Source organism: Lynx canadensis, chromosome X, assembly GCF_007474595.2.
Source record: "Lynx canadensis isolate LIC74 chromosome X, mLynCan4.pri.v2, whole genome shotgun sequence".
Lineage (NCBI taxonomy): Eukaryota > Metazoa > Chordata > Mammalia > Carnivora > Felidae > Lynx > Lynx canadensis.
Window position 1 is genome coordinate 67,519,805 of NC_044321.2, and position 21,182 is coordinate 67,540,986.

General features: G+C 33.1%; 1 protein-coding gene across 1 annotated transcript in view; it reads right to left on the reverse strand.

The window, feature by feature from the left end:
* Nucleotides 1-21,182, reverse strand: part of RPS6KA6 (ribosomal protein S6 kinase A6) — a 198,131-nt gene that overhangs the window by 58,701 nt on the left and 118,248 nt on the right. Inside the window, exons 9-17 of the mRNA XM_030306020.1 lie at nucleotides 14,990-15,132; nucleotides 11,098-11,168; nucleotides 10,774-10,862; nucleotides 9,915-9,973; nucleotides 6,624-6,726; nucleotides 5,858-5,988; nucleotides 5,297-5,419; nucleotides 4,702-4,791; nucleotides 3,546-3,704 (exon numbers count right to left, since the gene is read on the reverse strand). Coding sequence (XP_030161880.1) covers nucleotides 3,546-3,704; nucleotides 4,702-4,791; nucleotides 5,297-5,419; nucleotides 5,858-5,988; nucleotides 6,624-6,726; nucleotides 9,915-9,973; nucleotides 10,774-10,862; nucleotides 11,098-11,168; nucleotides 14,990-15,132 — 968 coding nt within the window. The remainder of the gene's footprint in view (nucleotides 1-3,545; nucleotides 3,705-4,701; nucleotides 4,792-5,296; nucleotides 5,420-5,857; nucleotides 5,989-6,623; nucleotides 6,727-9,914; nucleotides 9,974-10,773; nucleotides 10,863-11,097; nucleotides 11,169-14,989; nucleotides 15,133-21,182) is intronic.

The following is a 21,182-nucleotide window of genomic DNA, read 5'->3' on the forward strand; positions in this document are numbered from 1 at the left end:
AGCTCTAATCATCAAGACAGTATGGTACTAGCACAAAAACAGACACAAAGATCAATGGAACAGAATAGAAAACCCAGAAATGGACTCATAAATATATGGACAACCAATCTTAGACAAAGGAGGAAAGAGTATCCAATGTAAAAAAGATGGTATCTTCAGCAAATAGTCCTGGGAAAACTGGACAGCAACATGTAAAAGAATGAAACTGGACTTCTTTCTTACACCATGCACAAAAATAAATTCAAAATGTGTGACAGGAAACCATCAAAATCCTAGACAAGAAAACAGGCAACAACCTCTTTGACCTTGGCTGGAGCAACTTCTTACTAGACACATCTCCAGAGGCACGGGAAACAAAAGTAAAAATGAACTATTAGGACCTCATCAAAATAAAAATATTCTGCACAGTAAAGGAAATAATCAACAAAACTAAAAGACAACTGATGAAATGGGAGAAGATATATGCAAATGACATATCAGATAAAGGGTGAGTATCCAAAATCTATGAGGATCTTGTCAAACTCAACACCCAAGAAACAAATAATACAATAAATAAATGGGCAGAAGACATGAATAGACTCTTTTTCAAAGACATCCAGATGCCTAACCTGAGAAGATTTTGAATATCACTCATCATTCAGGAAGTAGAAATCAAAACCACGATGACACACCACTTCACACCTGTCAGAATGGCTAAAATTAACAACTTAGGAAACAACAGATTTTGGCGAGGATATGGAGTACAAGGAACCCTTTTGCACTGTTGGTGGGAATGCAAACTGGTGCAACCACTCTGGAAAACAGTGTGGAGTTTCCTCAAAAAATTAAAAATAGAACTGCCCTATGACCCAGTAATTGCACGACCAGGAATTTATCCAAAGTATAAAAAAATGCTGATTCAAAGGGGCATATGTACCCCAACGTTTATATCAATGCTATCAACAATAGCCAAATTATGGAAAGAGCCCAAATGTCCATCCACTGATAAATGGATTAAGAAGATGTAGTATATATATATATACAATGGAATACTATCTAGCAATCAAAAAGAATGAAATCCTGTCATTTGCAACAATGTGGATGGAACTAGAGTTTATTATGCTAGTGAAATAAGTTAAGCAGAGAAAGACAAATATCATATGATTTCACTCACATGTGGGATTTAATAAACACAACAGATGGACATAGGGGAAGGGAAGTAAAAATAAGATAAAAGCAGAGAGGGGGGCAAACCATAAGAGATTCTTAAATACAGAAAACAAACTTAGGGTTGCTGGAGGGGTGTTGGGTGGGGGAATGGGCTAAATGGGTGATGGGCATTAAGGAGGGCACTTGTTGAGATGAGCACTGGGTGTTATTTGTAAATAATGAATCACTGGGTTCTATTCCTGAAACCAATACTACACTGTATGTTAACTTATTTAATTTAAATTAAAAAATAAATAAGTGTATAAATTAAAATAGTAATGAAAGGGGCGCCTGGGTGGCGCAGTCGGTTAAGCGTCCGACTTCAGCCAGGTCACGATCTCGCGGTCCGTGAGTTCGAGCCCCGCGTCAGGCTCTGGGTTGATGGCTCAGAGCCTGGAGCCTGTTTCCGATTCTGTGTCTCCCTCTCTCTCTGCCCCTCCCCCGTTCATGCTCTGTCTCTCTCTGTCCCAAAAATTAATAAACGTTGAAAAAAAAAATAAAATAGTAATGAAAAAAGTTATTTTACTCTTCTCAAAAATTCTGATTACACTTTTTTTAGAGAGTATTGGTAACAAAAATCAAGGAATTAAATTATAATAGAATTATTCCTTTAGCACTATGCATTTTATTTCAAATATTGAAAATATACTCTCCTAAACCACACACTGAGTAGTCTTATTTTTCTTAATTATAATAAGGCCCTATGTAGAATTTTCATTGTGCCAATTCTTAATAGTCCATTTTTTAAGTGTTTTCATCTTAAGCAAGTATAGTTGCACAATTATGATGGATTCAAACTGAAACTTTTAAATGATTTGTGACTTTGTTTCCTTGTATAGCTGTATATAATAAAAGTTGACCTTTTTTTCATAACTCAATTCCTTTGCTTTCTATATGAAGACATAGGAAGCAAAATAACAGGCCTGCTCCTCAACTACAAGTTTTAATATGCTAATACTTCAAATGTTTAGAATCCAAATTTGCTATTGTATTTGGAGGAGGGGTTGGCAAGGGTCAAGATATATAGTCCTCTGAACATTTTTGTAAAGAAGACATACAGATGGCCAACAGACACATGAAAAGATGCATTTCATCATCAGGAAATGCAAATCGATACCACAGTGAGTTACCACCTTACAATTATCAAATGGCTAGAATCAAAAAGACAAGTAATAACAAGTGTTAGCAAGGATGTGGAAAATAGGAAGCCTCGTGCACTGTTGATGGGAATGTTAAGTAAATTGGTACAACCAGTGTGGAAAACAGTATGGAGATCCCTCAAAAAAAAAAAAAAAGAAAGAAAGAAAAATGGAAATACCATATGATCTAATAATACCAGTAGTATTTACACAAAGAAAACACAAATACTAATTGAAAAAGATATATGCATCCCTGTGTTTATTGCAGCATTATTTACAATACCCAAGATATGGAAGCAACCTAAATGTCCATCCATATGTGAATGGATAAAGAAGATAGGATATGTGTGTGCGTGTATGTGTGTGTGATGGGATATTATTACACAGCCATAAAAGATTAGAGCTTTCCATTTTCAACCACATGGATGGACCTGGAGGGTATTATCTAAGTAAAATGAGTCAGACTGGGAAAGACAAATACCATATAATTTTACTCTTAAGTGAAATATAAAAAAAATGAATAACAAAAAGCAGAATCAGACCTATAAATACAGAGACAAAATGGTGGTTTCTAGATAGTATTAGGTGGTCGTATGGGCAAAATGGGTGAAGAGGAATGGTAGATACATGCTTCCAGTTATGGAATAAGTAAGCCACAGAAATAAAATATATGGCATAGGGAATATAGTCACTGGTAATGAAATAGCACTGTATGGTGACAGACAGTAGCTGAACTTGTGGTGAGCACAGCATAATATATAGAGTTGTTAAATCACTATGTTGTACAACTGCAACTAATGTAACACTGTGTGTCATCTATACCTCCCCCAAAAAGATATACAGTCCTTTTACTGCCAGAACCTTGTATGTTAGATACATTAAAATTTGAATAATGTTCACAACATGTCCTTGGCTAATTATTTTGTTTGACTTTTTAATAATTTCAAAGTCAAGGTTACATACATTTATATAATTCAAACCACTTTTAAAACTAATATGCTTTTGAATCAGGGCAACAAGCAGAGTAAAGAGAATTAATAAAGTATTACCCAATTTCCTAAATGTATAACTTTTACTACATTATGGGTTTTCTTAGGATATCCTCTATAGAAATACATGTTACAGGAAAATTAATTCATTTTGGGTGGTATCTCCTAGATATATTTTTATTAAGATATAAGTCCTATAATTGAAGGGGAGAATATAACTACAACTTACTCCTTGACAATGAAGATAGTCAACTGTCTTAATTATTACAAACAGTACATCACTAGCTTCCCGTTCTGAGAAACACTTTTTTTTGAGAATACGGTCAAGTAGTTCTCCTCCTTTCATCAAATCCGTAACAAGGTAAACATATCTACCATCATCATAAACCTAAAAAAAAAAAATTAATGTTATTTTTAATTATAATTCTTAAATGTTAAAATTATATTTACTTTCCTTTTCTAGTGAACCTCTAGTGGTCAAAAAGGACATTACCCCTTTACTGTTAATATAGTACAGACTACACTGAAGATTAAACTGGATAAACAACCTCCTACAGTCTTGAGATATGTAAAACATATAATTTTATTAACTTTTGAATTTGTAAATTGTACTTCATCAAATTATATAAATGGAACAATAGGAATCTGTGCCTCTAAAATGGAATCTATCTTATTTTTGACTATATTATAGCCACTTCTGTTCCCTACTAACAATAAGCTTCCTTCTGGCAGTAAACATTGTTTTTAAATATCATTCCCAAAGTCCATTATCTGATATGGTGTCTTAAATATTTATTGAATTCAACTAGTATATCAAGGAAAATAAATAAGAGAAATACATGTACCCTTTCACTAGGGCATGTGGGATGTTAGTGTATATGGGGTGTGTGTGTGTGTGTGTGTGTGTGTGTGTGTGTGTATAACAAACTACTGCTTAAAGATTACAAATCAAAATGCATAATACTATTTCACTCAAGAAACAATCCATAATGTTATAGCTATTTATTGTATAACCAAGAAAGTAAAATGTTTTAGAATTTGGCAGTTTCCCAATCTCCTATATGTTCTATATTTATAGTACTATAGGATAATAAATGGTGCTGGCTATAATGTTGACTAGTTAATGAGCTAGAATATATTCAAGTAATCAAGACACTCTCATTCACCTATCATCATAGTTCCTTTTTGATGTTGTATAAGAAGGGTAGGAGTATAGAATCACGGGGGGGGAGGGGAAGAACTGAAGTGGCAAATTTAAGAATTTTGAGATTTTGTGGCATAAAAGTAGAATACACCATAAACAGGAAAAGTTTCAAAAAGAAAATAAAGTACCAAGTCATAACTTCATTATCTTATTATCTGATATATAGATTTTAGATACCTACATCCTTTAAAGTAATAATGTTGGGGTGTTGTCCATAGCGCATCAATATTTCAATTTCTTCTGAAGGGTCTCTCTTACTTTTGTCAATGATCTAAGAAATAAGTCAAGAAAAATCTCAGAGAAAACCAAATTATTTTCTTTACCTAAAAGTGAATGAAATATTTTAATTTGTTCATATTTTAAGCAAACACTTAAAACTCAAGAATGATGCCTGCTTCGCATTATTTTAACATTTAAAAATTTCCTATAATGAAACTTAACAATAAAAAATACACCTTCCTTAACACTTTCCTATATTCCAGATAACTGAAACTATACCAACTGATAATGTGACTCAAATGTGACAGTAATTGTCACAATTGAACAATTTTAACATATTATATTAAAATAAAACTAAAACAAGACATTCATGGAATACACCATTCCTCCAAAATAAAGTTTTAGAAATGCAAATGAAAATATTAAATCTTAAGACTTTTCCTCATTATTTTATCTTTGCTATCTCCACTTGCTTCACTGAAAAATGTCTGTCAGTTAACCTTTAATTTATATATATATATATATAAACAAACAAAAGAGTTAGACTCAGATAATACCTTCACTGCAAATTCCATGTTCGTAGCTGTATGTATGCATCGCTTGCAAACAGAATAGGAGCCAACACCAATATCTTCTTTTAGTTCATATAATTCAGCAAATTGTCCAGAATTTCCATTTATCTGTTTTTTTTAAAAAGTAAGATACTAAGGAGAATGAAATATGTTCACTTTTTTTATCTTCTTTCCTAAATATGCATTAATCTTAAATATTTTAAAAATATTTTAGAGAAGTTTTATCAGTATTTGTAAAAGGTTTAAAGAGATTCTGAGCTGATCCTAAATTTTAGGTTTTCTAGATCCCCAAAGCCAATACAATAAATCAACCAGCTTATACACTGCCATTACACTTTTCTTGCTAGAGGAGATTACGTAAATATAATTAAAGGTTAATTACTGTCTGCTTTTTTTCCAAAACATATTGTGACACCTTTAAATCATATTATACGTAGAGATAAATTTAGAAGTTAAAAATCACTTAAAAATTACTGTAAATCCATTAGCAATAACTGAAAGAAATAGTTATCCCTACACTGAATAATCTGATTAGGTGGAATTTACCTGAACAATTGGTAACACATTTGCACTTGTAACAGGAGTGATTTTATATTCTTCTGCAATAGAAGTTGCCACAAAGCTGAATCCTTTGAAGAGTTGATGAGCATTAGCACTAGCTGGTAAACCAGGAGAATCTAATATCCAAATAATGTTATTTAATTAGAACTACACAGAATTATGTGATATGAAATGTTAGCATTTCTTTAAATATAAAAGAAACCATTAAATGCTACCATCAGACATAGTATATCATGTGTTTGATTAATCGTATATTATTTGTCTCCTCATGCTAGTATGCAAGCCCCATGGACTGTAATTGTTGCCTCCCTGTTCACTGCTACATCTTCACTGCTTAGTACCTTCAATATTTGTTGGCATTCAATATTTGCTGGATGAACGTGTGAAATACATGCTACTATAAATAGAACTTATTAAATTATAAATTTTACGAGTCCGTTATATATGTCATGTCCTACCTCCTACCCCTTAACCTATAATTCATTAGCATGTGAAAGGACATTTAAAAGAAGGAAGAAAAAAAATTTACCCTTTGCTCTAGCCCCTGCTTCCCTGATAGATATTTCCTATTTAAATCCTCTGTTTGAAAGATGTGCAACAATGATGTATATAAGTTATGCACTTTCATAAAGGGCAATCAATTGTCTGCAAACTTAAAAATCATTTAGTTTTTACCTAAGAAGCTAGTTTATTTTTTAACCATCTAATTGAATGAAAGCCCCGATGTTACATATAAACAAATATGCGTTACCTTTAGGTGTTTTTGCAGTAAACTCAGGATCAAAACAAAAAGTATCATCTGGTTTTCCAGAAGCCGGTTTGAAAGGAGGTTGAACTTCTCTTCTATATAATTTCTAGAAGAAACAACAGGGTAGTGCAAAATCATATTAACACTCTAAAATTATATTTTGTAAGGGAAAGCAGAACATAACATTCACAGTCTTTAACAGAAGCTCACAATTTAATAAATAAAATTTTAACAGGCTTCAGATACCCATTAACCAAATTGTCAAAATTTGAGAGATAATATACACAATGAAACAAGACCAGGAAACACAGCACTGATGCCAAAGGTTGTATTCACAAGGAATGATATTCAATTTTGATATAAAAAACTGACTTGAATTTGCATTAGTAAAATAACCATACAGAATATACCACAATGTGACCATGCAGAAACACCTAGCAACATTCAAGAATTTCAAAATTAGTAGACTATCTTCAAGAAGTATATATTTCACCTAAAATATTTTGTTTTTACATTAAAAATGCATTAAATACACTGTTTATGACTCTTCTTATATAATTCAAAAATGTAATCTTGTCCAAAATTTAAATTCCTAAAATTTATGTTTTTGAAACACATTTAAAACATCTTAAAATGTATACAATCTACTCCCATTTTTTTGAAAGCAACTTTTTTAAAAGGTCACAGACACACAGTGGGGGAATATTAATAGAGAATTACTTTGATTTTCATTTATTTAAATAAATAAACATTATATTCTTTTGTTATTTAAATTAAACCCAATGGACATAAACTGTTTAGATATGAGAATGATGAAAAAAAAGGAATTTGCAGTTTGTATACTTAAGAAGAAAGGAAGAGTAGATATGCATTAGAAAAAAAATACTAAACCAGTGAGGAAATGGGCAGAAGACATGAATAGACACTTTTCTAAAGAAGACACCCAGATGTCCAAAAGACACATGAAAAGATGTTCAACGTCACTCCTCATCAGGGAAATACAAATCAAAACCACACTGAGATAACACATCATGCCAGTCAGGGTGGCTAAAATGAACAAATCAGGAGACTATAGATGTTGGAGAGGATGTGGAGAAACGGGAATCCTCTTGCACTGCTGGTGGGAATGCAAACTGGTGCAGCCACTCTGGAAAACAGTGTGGAGGTTCCTCAAAAAATTAAAAATAGATCTACCCTATGACTCAGCAATAGCACTGCTAGGAATTTACCCAAGGGATACAGGAGTGCTGATGCATAGGGGCACTTGTACCCCAATGTTTAAAGCAGCACTTTCAACAATAGCCAAATTATGGAAAGAGCCTAAGTGTCCATCAACGGATGAATGGATAAAGAAGATGTGGTTTATATATACAATGGAGTACTACTTGACAATGAGAAAGAATTAAATCTGGCCATTTGTAGCAATGTGGATGGAACTGGAGAGTATTATGCTAAGTGAAATAAGTCAGGCAAAGAAATACAGTTACCATATGTTTTCACTCATATGTGGATCCTGAGAAACTTAACAGAGAACCATGGGGGAGGGGGAAGCGGGGGAAGTTACAGAGAGGGAGGGAGGCAAACCATAAAAGACTTAAATACTGAGAACAAGCTGAGGGTTGATGGGGGGTGGGGGAGAGGGGAAAGTGGGTGATGGGCATTGAGCAGGGCACCTGCTGGGATGATCACTGGGTGTTTTATGGAAAACAATCTGACAATAAATTATGTTTAAAAGAAAAAAGGGAAAAAAAAGTGACACGGGGATAAAAGGACACCAGGGAAAGAAGCACATACATATAACAGGGCAGACTCCCATGTAGCGTGCCCATTGAGTGGTCTTTTAGGGTATTAATACTAACGGCTTCTGTTATGCAGTTTTATAATTATAAAAAATAAGTCACTTTTTCCAAGTTTTTATTTAAATTCCAGCTAGTTAACATACAGTGCAATATTAATTTCAGGTATATAATTTAGTGATTCATCACTTACATACCACCCCCCGTGCTCACAATAACAGGTGCCCTCCTTAATGCCCATCACCTGTTTAGCCCATTCCCCCATCCACTATCATTTTGTTCTCTAGAGTTAAGAGTCTCTTTCTTGGTTTGCCTTTTCTTCCCCGTATGTTCATCTGTTTTGTTTCTTAAATTCCACATATGAGTGATATCATATGGGATCTTTCTCTGACTGACTTATTTTGCTTAGCATAGTACACTCTAGCTACATCCATGTCATTGCAAATGGCAAGATTTCATTAGTTTTTAATGGCTGAGTAATATTCTATTCTATATATATACTACTTCTTTTTATATTCGTCAGTTTATGAACATTTGTGTTCCTTCCATACTTTGGTTATTGCTAATAATACTGTTGTAAACATTGGGGTGCATTTATCCCTTCTTTTTTTTATCCTTTGGGCAAATTCCTAGTAGTAGAATTTCTGGATGGTAGGGTAGTTGTACCTTTATGTGAGGAACCTCCATACTGTTTTCCCAGAGTGGCTGCACCAATTTGCATTCCCACCAACAATATAAGAAGGTTCCCCTTTCTCCAAATCTGTTGTTTCCTGGGTTGTTAATTTTAGCCATTCTGACTTGCATGAGGTGAAATCTCACTGTAGTTTTGATTTGTATTTCCCTGATGATGAGTGAAGTTGATTATCTTTTTATGTGTCTGTTGGCCATCTGGATGTCTTTGAAAAAATGTCTATTCATGTCTTCTGCACACTTTTATTTGGATTATTCATTTTTTGGGTGTTGAGTTTTATAAGTTCTTTATAGACTTTGGATATTAGCCCTTTATCAGATATGTCATTTACAAATATCTTCCACAATTCTGTTGATTGCCTTTTAGTTTTGTTGATTGTTTCCTTCACTGTGCAGAGACTTTTTACCTGTTAAGTGTGGTTATCTACCACATTTAGATTGGGGAGTATGAAGGAAGAAGAGAAATGAATTAGAATTCATTTTCTTTAAGAATTTGCCTTATCATTCACCTCCTCACCTCTTTCTCTTCCTCCTTCACATTCCCCAACCTAAAACAGGGGAAAATAGTAACCACACTTAACAGGTAAAACATATGAGAGACAAAAATTTAGTAAATGTCACCCACACACCTACTGGTTCAAGGTAATTGCCATGACATCTACGCCTCTAAGTAAAAACCTCATATCAAAAAAAAAAAAAGGATTAAGTTTATCAGCAAAGCCCAAATATGAGCATTTTATTCTTCAGTGTTAATTCATATTAAGTCACTCAGTGACAAAGTTTCTACTGAAGTTACAACTGAACTTACATTCCAGTCAACATTTGCAAAAAAAAGATGTCTTTTGATTTCCTCAACTCCTTCTGAACCTATAAAAAAGGAAATAATTTTTTACTGGTATAATTATTTTTAATCTTTCTACCTGGCTTCTCTGCTGTTATCTGTACAAACAAATACACCTTTCATATACTCCTTGCAGTGAAATGTTTATTATTTCTTATTTGATATTTTGGGTTTTTTTTCAATTTAATATAATAAAACATAACTGATGCTCACACTGAAGCATATAAAGTATGATGAAATAATGAAATTCCTTCTAAATCAAATAAAAATAATGTTTAACATATCACTAAAAATATATATATGTGTGTGTATATATATATATATATATGTCACAATTAAACTTATGGCTTAGTATCTCAAAGACAAATTACATAGTGCAATATAATAAAGTGATATTAAAATTTTAACACAAAAATTAAATAATATAATCACATTTGGATCCAGGGAAAGGCTATCAGAAAGTGGCCAAATAATGAGTGGCTATGGAAACATATTTATTTCAAAGAATACTTGAAGGGACAAAATAATTACCTTCAAATATCTAAAAAGATTACCTATATAAGGGAGAATTCTGTGAATTATTTCAAAAGAAGTAATCCATATGATATACATAATGACATATATTAAACGGAAGTTCTGAATAGCTAGACTATTGTTAAATCATGGACAAAACAGAGTTTACTGGATCTATGTGCTTACAAAATGCAAACTCCTAGGTATAAATATATAGCAGCAGTAAATGAACTAGGCCAGTAAACATAAAGGTACAATGATCCTCCCCAAACAGGCAGTGTATTGTTGTAAAAGTTAAGGCAATAAATAATACCCAATCTATTTGCTGGATTTCTTTTGAATAACATCCTTAGTAGACTTTGTGCTTCAGCACTAAGAAACTGAGGCATTCCGAGTTTTGCTCTGAAAAAGATTTTTAGAAAATTTCATTTAAATCTAGACATACTTTAAATTGACAAATCTCAAAAAGAACTTAAAAGAATGTTTTAACAATGAAAAATAATGTCCCTTATATGGTAGGAGAAGAAAATAAGACAGTGTGAAAAAGTGTTCTTTTGTGTCAATTGAAAACAAGTTTCAAGAAACTGAAAACAAGGAATTTTTCCCAAAAGAAAAAAAAATAACTGTTTACACTTACTTTAATATCATATTCATGGTCTCATTTCTGTCTTTACCTTGAAATGGCAGAGTACCAGTAAGCATTTCAAACTAAAACAAACAAAAAGTAACACATAATTTGTCAGAGCTTAGAATATATGATAAAATTTTTTAGGAAAACAACTGAGACTTGTAATACATGATCATCAAATGATTAAGGATCTACATGATAGGTCAAAATAGGAACAGAAAAGTAAATCAATTAAGGAAATGCACTGCTGGTACCTCACTATATATAGCCCAACTGATAGGTGACCTGTAGCAAATGAAACCAACCAGTTTTTTTTTTTTTTTCAGTCCTATCTAATCTGGCTGGGTTCCCAAACCAAAGCAATTTGAAAATAGATAGACAGCATTTTCTTTTAAACCAAAGATATGCTCTTAAAGCAAACATTTAACAAAGAATGGAAAGTAAAACTAAGCAGGGAACCATTTCAAATTCATAAGTGCTTTGTACACCTGAAACTAATATTACACTCTATATTAACTAACTGGAATTTAATGTTTATTTATTTTTGAGAGAGAGAGAGAGAGGGAGAGAGAGAGAGAGAGAGAGAGCGCATGAGTGGGGGGGGGTGCAGAGAGAGAGGGAGACACAGAATCCGAAGCAGGATCCAGGCTCTGAGCTGTCAGCACAGAGCCTGTCGCGGGGCTCGAACTCATGAACCGTGAGGTTGTGACCTGAGCTGAAGTTGGATGCTCAACCTACTGAGCCAGCCAGGTACCCCTGTAATTTAAATAAAACCTTAAAAAAGAAGATACACAAAAGGCCAATAAGCACATGAAAAGATGCTTAACATCATTGGTCATTAGGGAAATTAAAAAAAAGAAAGAAAGATGTAACCACTCTCATTCTCCTCACTCCAAAAAGCAATAAAAAAAGAACAAGAAAGCTACACATGTACACCAGTATCTTAAAAAAATAAGAAAGCTGTACATGGCATAAAAATAAACATTTTCCCTAAGATATTTAATTGCTATGTAGATTACTAGAACATTAAGTAATGGTGTAAAAAACTAGTTTTGAAAATGAAGATCATTATACTTCGCTAAAAAGAAAAGTTTTCATATCTCTAATATTTAAATCTTTTTTTTTTAATTTTTTTTCAACGTTTATTTATTTTTGGGACAGAGAGAGACAGAGCATGAACGGGGGAGGGGCAGAGAGAGAGGGAGACACAGAATCGGAAACAGGCTCCAGGCTCTGAGCCGTCAGCACAGAGCCTGATGCGGGGCTCGAACTCCCGGACCGCGAGATCGTGACCTGGCTGAAGTCGGACGCTTAACCGACTGCGCCACCCAGGCGCCCCCTCTAATATTTAAATCTTAAACTTAGATTCAGTAATGACTTTGGCTTCAGTCCTCTGCTCATTTACCTGAATTTATAACCTTAGTTAGATTATTAATTCAACCCTTTCCTATATATTGATGACTTTCAAATCTGTTTCAGCCTCAATTTCTCTCAAGTCCTAGTTCTCGCTCCCAAATCTACAGTAATGTTTCTTAACTGGATGTTGAAGAAGTAGGGGCAGGGGCCACAGAAAGAGAAAGAAGACAAAGAAAGTATGGTATATGGGGATCATCTCTCTCCAGCTCCAGTCCTCTGCTTCCAAATTTAAAGTTATTGTTCTCTATTGGTGACCAGAGTAGCAGAGGTGGTAATGGCAAGGACAAAAAGAGGGAGCATATTATACTGGAATCCACCTCCCCCCTAAATTAAATTGCATGTTGGCTGACTGAGTAGTATTTTTAAAGGTCTCCAGATGATTCTGATCCTGTCTCCACTGTTCCCTCCTAATTTATTACCACCAAGGGTTTAACCACAAACCTGTAATAACCTATGCAACATGTTATAAATAAACTATTTCTCCACTTCCAAAACCAGCTGTCCTTTCCAGGTATGTCTTTTCTGCTGAACTATCATTCTTTTCAAACTCCCTAAAGTTCATAAATTTTAGAGGTGTTTTTATCTTTGACCTTAACCCTCTCCATCTGTGACATTAAATCAGCTATTAAGATCAGACACTTCTTCCTTTGACATATATTTAAGATTTCATCTTTTATATTCTATAATGTTATAACTGTCTTGTAAGGAGACCTTGTTGGTCTCCCTACTTCCAGTTTCCTCTATTTACAACCCATTTATACAATGCTATCAAGGCTAATCTTCTTTAAATACATTTTTCTCTAATTACTATCTTGTTAAAGAACTACAAAATTTGGGGTGTCTGGGTGGCTCGTGTCAGTTAAGCATCTGACTATTGATCTATTGATATTGGCTCAGGTCATGATCTCACAGTTCATGAGATCCTTGCTCGGGATTCATTCTCTCTCTCTCTCTCTCTCTCTCTCTCTCTCTCTCTGTCCCCGCCCTCTCAAAATTAATAAAGATGAAAAATTAATAAACATTAAAAAAGAATCTACAAAAGTTTCCTACTACTCAGAGTACTGCATGCAAATGCTTATTGGCATATAGTCTCATTTCCTCCACCGTCACCCTCATTCTCTACTACTATTCTACTCAAACTAGTTCTCTAGGTCTTTGCTACTAATACGATCCTTCTTGATTTGCAGCTATTTAAATTTTTCTACCCTTCCGGGATTAATCTAAGCTCCACCTCCTCCACTTTTCCTACATCAACTTATATGATTTCTTGCCTGAATTCCTAAGGTATATTTTTGGATGGTTCATTTAGCTATTTCAACTGTTTCCCTAAACAGATTGTATGCATTCTTTGGTCATGGAAAATGTCAAAATTATATCTTCAGTTTGTTGCTACCCCACTATCCTACACAAATGTCAGGTTTATAATAGGCCCTAATATATTGAAGTGTCATATAGTATGTTATAAAGTAATAAATAGGAAAAATGGATTATCAGCAAGATGGATTATACAAACAAATTGATTCAATAGCTATTCACCTAGTGCCCTACTTGATACTGAAAATATACTCTTAATTTATACCAAATTAGTCAGTTTGTATGCCTGCTATGCTAGGTACCATGACAGATGAAAAGTAGCATGAGACATGACTGCTCTCCACAAAAAGTTGAGTCTTTCTAGGGACATGCATGAAACAATTTGACAATAAGTTTATGGTAAGGTGATAAATTCTGTGATACCCAACTAAAATAGTATATGGTATTTTTTTAAGTTTATTATTTTTGAGAAAGAGCTGGAAAGGGGCAAAGAGAGAGAGGGAGAGAGAATTCCAGGCAGGCTCTGCACCATCAGTGTGGAGCCTGATGTGGGGTTCAAACCCATGAACCGCGAGATCATGACTTGAGCTGAAACCAAGTGTCGAGCACTTAACTGACTGAGCCACCCAGGCAACCCCCCCATGTGACATTTAAACAAAGTAACCTGGGGGTGCCTGGGTGGCTCATTCAGTTAAGCATCCGACTTTGGCTCAGGTCATGATCTCACAGTTCGTGAGTTTGAGCCCTGCATCGGGTTCTGTGCTGACAGCTCAGAGCCTGGAACCTGCTTCAGATTCTGGGTCTCTCTCTCTGCCCCTCCCCTGCTCATGCTCGCTCTCTCTCTCTCTCTCTTTCTGAAATAAATACACGTTAAAAAAGTAAACATAGTATTCTGAAATCTAAAATCTGGTAAGCCTTTTTCTAAGTTTCAAATTTGAATAGCTTATAAAAGAATGCTATCATTTACCTTTTCATCTAGAAACTTTAAAATAAATCAGAATACCAAAATCATAATTCTTCCTTTATAACAGCTAGCCAATCAGAAGGTTTTTTTTAAATAATCATGAATTATAAAAACTCTATTCTCACCTGACACATTCCAAAAATTTAAAACAAAATTCTAAATAATATTAATTTTATATTGGCACAATTTAAAAATAACACTACTTACCATAAGTACACCATATGACCACCAATCAGCACTTTGGGAGTGGCCTCTCCTATTTACTACTTCAGGAGCCATGTACTCCACTGTACCACAAAATGAGTAAGCCTTCTTTTCTTGATCTACAGATTCCTTGCTGAGTCCAAAATCTATGATAACAATGTGACAGAAAAATATATCTGAAGATACTCAGAAAATAGAAACTACCAAAGGAAACAAAACTATGTGTTAGAACTTAAAACGATTCATGGATGGGTTATAATTACTCTTAAGAAAGCTCCAGTGAGACAAATAATGGAAAACAGCCTGTATTTCATGATACCGTTTTAAGAGCATTTAGAGATTGCTCAGTTAAATTCCATCCTCAAAATACATGTTTTCATATTTACATTAGTATATCATTCAGCAATTTTGAGAGGTCAACAATTAAATCATCAAAGCTGCCATAGTGTTCTAAGTTTTAAAATAGACTAAGACACAAAAGAGACACTTTTTTAAAACACTAAAAAAGCAAATTATGCTTTTGAGCTTCCATTTTTGTTTAAGGCTTTCAAAGAGCTAAAGGTACCAATATATAAAAACCAATCATTCCTATGTGCTAGCAGTGAAAATTGGAAGTTGAAATGTAAAAAGTACCATTTATAATACCACCAAAAAAAAAACCTGCATGAAATCCACAGGCATAAATATACAAAGTAGATGTAAGACCTGCATGCTAAAAACTAGAAACACCTATGAAAGAAATCAAAGTAAATCTAAATAAGTGGAGAGACATATCGTATGCATGGTTTGGAAGATTCAATGTTGTTAAAGGTATCAAGTCCCAAAAAACTGATCTACAGTGTCAATGAAACTTTAATAAAAGTCCCAGTAAGATTTATTTTGTAAAAACAAAAGAAAACTAAACTTAAAATTTATAAAAAAGACTCAAGAAAATAGAATAGCCAAAATAATTTTGATGAAGAAAACCAATGAAGGACTTACACAACCTCACTTCAAAACTTATGATAAAGCTACAGTAATCAAGAAAGCGTGGCATTGGAGAAAGGCTACATGTGTATATATCAATGCAAAAGGACAGTGCCCAAGAATAGACTAACACATACAGTTCTGCTATAATGCTTGTTTTGAAAATGCAAATTTATTCCAACGTGATTGATATATTAGAAAACAATTTAAGCATAACACAAATTTCAAATGGGTTTGACTTAATGTGTGGTTTATATGCAATTTTGTCTATAAGAAACACTAGGTGAGACACTATAAAACTGAACCTAGCTGGGGGTGCCTGGGTGGCTCAGTCAGTTAAGTGTCTGACTTTGGCTCAGTTTGTGATCTCAGTTGATGAGTTAGAGACCCACATAGGGCTCTCTGCTGTCAGCACAGAGCCTGCTTTAGATCCTCTGTAGCCCTCGCTCTACCCCTCACCCCATCTCAAAAATAAATACTTAAAAAAATGCACCTAGTTGAACCAAGCCAAGTAATGATAGATACATGCACATACCCCAAACATCTGCCAGATTTCAGGTCATTATGTATATTATGAGCTACTCCTGCCCACCTGTAGTGTTACAATCTTCCTCCCAATTCCACATAATCTATCTTCTACCACTTCACAATAACCAACATACTGCAACCTTTCTGACAATTCTACAGGCAAATATCAGGATTTTTTTCAAGGTAAGGTACCTTTTTATTGTAGTATTTACATATTCTTAAACATTTAGAATATGTAAAACAATGTTGTCATTTTTATCAACTTCTTTTCTTTAGTGTGCACCGATTATATATTTGAGTGTTAAATCCCTAACCCCATTTCTCCCATAAGTCCTGTGCTTTTTATTATATGTAATTATTCACAGTGAAGTGATTTTTTTAAAAGATCACATGTGCACATGTGCTGTATTAGAACTTGCTATATATTGTCAATTGATTCCTGATAAAGGTGTAAAAGCAACTCCATGAAGAAAGTTCTTTTTTAAAAAATTTTTTTTTCAACGTTTATTTATTTTTGGGACAGAGAGAGACAGAGCATGAACGGGGGAGGGGCAGAGAGAGAGGGAAACACAGAATCGGAAACAGGCTCCAGGCTCCGAGCCATCAGCCCAGAGCCTGACGCGGGGCTCGAACTCACGGACCGCGAGATCGTGACCTGGCTGAAGTCGGACGCTTAACCGACTGCGCCACCCAGGCGCCCCTCCATGAAGAAAGTTCTTAACAACAAATGGTGACAGAACAATAGGATTAATATACAAAAAACATCCTCATACCATAAAAAATTAACTAAACATGAACCACAGAACTAAATGTAAAACATAAAACTAAAATTATCAAAAGAATAAAAAGAAAATCTTTGTGATGTTTTGTTAGGCAATGATTTCTAAGATACAACATCAAAATATAATTCATGAAAGAAAAACGTTGATAAATGGACTTTATCAGAATCAAAGCTGCTCTTCAAAAAATACTGTTCAGAGAAGAAAAAAGAAGCTACAGACTGGAGAAAATATTTGCAAACTGCATACCTGATATAGCTCTTGTATTCGGAGTATATTTAAAAACTCAAAATTCAATAATAAGAAAATAATACACATTTTTTAAATGGGCAAAATATCTGAACAGACATTTCTCCAGAAAAATAAATGCATAAAAAGATGCTCACTGTTGTTAGTTATCAGGGACATTCAAATTAAAACCCCAATGAGATACTACTACATGCCTATTAGTAGAGCTAAAATAAAAATACTGACAATACCAAGTAATGGCAAGGATGTAGATAGAGCAAGTAGAGCTCTCCTATGTTGCTGATGGGTATACAAAATGGTACAACCACTTGGAAAACAGCTTGGAGGTTTCTCACTAAGTTAAAAATACACTTACCGTATAACCAAGCAATCCCACTCCTTTGGTATTTACTCAAGTGAAATAAAAATTTATATTCATATAAAACCTGCACATGAATATTTACAGTGGCTTTATTTATCACTTTCAAACTGGAAACAACCCAAATACCCCTTAATTGGGGATTAGACAAGCAAACCATGGTATCATCATAAAATGGAACACTATTCAGCAATAAAAAATAAACTGATACACACAAAATATAGATTAATCTCAAATGCACTTTATTAAGTAAATGAAGTCAGACTCAAAAGGCTATTTACTATATGCCTCTGTGCACATTACATTGTGGAAAAGGTGAAACTGTAGGGACAGAAAGCAGATGGATGTTTAGATAGGGTAAAAAGGAAGGTAAAAAGGACTTATGCAGAAATTGTGGAGAGTGGTAGAATTGTATTATACCTCTTTTTTATTTCAAGTTTTTATATAAATTCTAGTTAGTTAATATATATGGTAAAACTGGTTTTCGATGTAGAATTTAGTGATCCTCACTTACATAATCTTGATGTTGGTGGTGGGAATACAACTAAATGTATTTGTCAAAGTTTGCAGAACTATAGATGAGAAAGTGATTTTTTTTAAATTAAACTTTATATTTTGAGACAATTACAAACTCACATGCAGTTATGTGAAATACTACAAGAGATCCTATTTACCTTTTACCCAGTTTCCCCCCCATGGTAACATCTTACAAAACTTATATTATAATATCACAGCCACAATACTGACATGGATGTTGCCATGATACAGAATAGTTCCATCACCACAAGGATCTGAAGAATGAGTTTTACTGTATGTAAATTATATCTTAATTCTATAAGTGATAAAAAAAAAGTTGTAGCCCTACATTGCTCTTAAAATAAAATACCAACATTAATAATTTTATCATCCCTCAAAACTAATTTTCTAACCATGTTTAATATTTTCATTTAAAATTCATTTATCCTTGTATAATAACTTGAATGAATTATGATTTTTAACATAATAAATTTTTTTCAATGTACTATTATTAGTTTCTTTCTCTACATTTTGAGACTTTTAAACTCTTGCACATTCCATTTCAAAGATGAAATATAATAAAAGCTAATCTTCAAGGTCAGTTCAGCTGAATAGAACAACATACCTTGCACAGAAGAACACTGGTTTCTTTGGCCATTCCACAGAGGAGGAGAAAGGGAAGAGAATTTTCTTATCCTCCATTACCTTTCAGAGATTTATACCACTCCATAGAGGTCCTCTGCTGGTTTTTTTTGTTTGTTTGTTTTCTGACAAAACTGACATTTAACACTAGAATTTGTTCAGCAATCAATTGACAAAAAAAAAAAACTTTTATGATAATAAGACTTAGCTACAAGATTAAATAAAACATAGGTTAATTAGTGATTTCTCCAACCCACTATTTTAAAAACAAAATGCAGAGTTCAGCTATAAAAAGGCTCCTTTTGGGGAGGGAGGGCGGTATATCTTTGTAACCTTAAATGATTCTATGATTTTAAAATTTAAAAGCCTGCCTAGAAAACAATAATAAGTATTTACTATGAGTAAAAGTAATCTCAGTGACTAATTTAATAATTTAGTAAAAATTATTAAAACTATTTTAGTGTATACATTTCTCTTAAATATCTAGTTCAAGTACTGTGTGATATAAATTTCTGACACCATATATTTTTTCTCCATTCTCTTTATATAAATTACCCTACATTATGTCCCTCAGAAAACACATTATAGCAACTACAGAGAGTTCAAATCAATTGTGTGTTCAATTTATGGTTTTTAGTGGGATATTATGAGTAAATATTATTTTCTAAACCAGGCAGCTCATATTACATGGTTAATTTTATATAGACTATAAGGTGGGGTGTTCCAGAAAAAAGTAAGACATAAAAGCAATATAAATAATATATTGACATGTATGCAAATATTTTCAGGGTACTTATTCTCATTCTACCAATCTTATTTTATACAATCATAATCTTGGTATGAAGTCAATTAGGCTCAAAGCATAGTCATACCAATGAACCTCTCTATAGTCCACTGCCATTCCAGCTAACCTGTTAAACATTAAGTGTATTCTTTACATCTAGAGGATTTTTAAAGTAGACAGGTCAAAAGAAAGATATTGCCTGTCTCTGGTACTTTTGACTGTAGTATTCAAAATGGGAGGAAGAAGATAGGAAAAGTAAGAGGAAAAGGAGAGGAAGATGGAAGAAAGACACACAAAAATTAAAAAAGAAAGGAAGAAAAAGGGAAGGAAATAATAAAAAGAAAATAAGTTAAAGGAAATAATGAAAAAACATTATTAGAATATTTACTATGAATGGTCAACCTGATTGGGATGTTCTGAGGTTAAATTCATAAATTTATTACTCATTTAAAAACTTTGAATTAGGCTATAATTATAAAATAGTGTCAATTACCTAATATTCATTATTGTATATTTCTTCAAAGAAATTTTTATGGCATCTTGAGGAAAATAGATTGAATTGTGCATATATATATATATAAACAATTAAATCTAATATGTGCGTATATATATATATTTTTTAACAATTAAATCTATTTTCCTTAAGATGCCATAAAGATTTCTTTGAAGACATATACAATAATGAATGCATATATATGTGCATATATATATGTATATATAAAACATTTTCTTCCTATTACAAGCCTTCTGTCCCTTGTTTATAAGTTAACATTTATTCTAACTATTCCTTCCTCCTCAGCCAGTTTAAGTCCAAAATCTATAAAAGAAAAATTCACATTACAAGACTAAATATAAAATATAAATATAAAACAATTTGACATCATTATTCTCTTACTGGAGAATATAGGTAGGATTTATTCTAATTTTTTCCCACCTCCTTTCTTCATTCCTTACAAAACAAGTATACTGTAGTTTTTAAATGAAAATAATTAAATTCTAACCAAATTTGCAACAAAAACTTGAATGCTATAAAAAATTATATAATACATAAAATCTCAAAACTCTATTATTCTGTCTTCCTATTTTTTTCTCCTTTTCCTCTCTCAATACCTTTAAATCTACTTTGTATCTTCTAAATATGAAAAAGAGAATCAGGCTATGAATTAAAAAGATTTACTAAACTTTATTTGAGCTTGGTCACATTTTCCTGAGCTTTCAAGTTAACAGCTTTATACTTTATTTTTACATTGAATCAGTATACTTAGGAATTTAAAGCAACTTACCTTTAAAGTGTACTGGTCCAAAATTCTCTGTAAAGACCACATCTTCATTTTATTTCTGTTTTAATATTCTGATAATTAAATAAAGATTTTA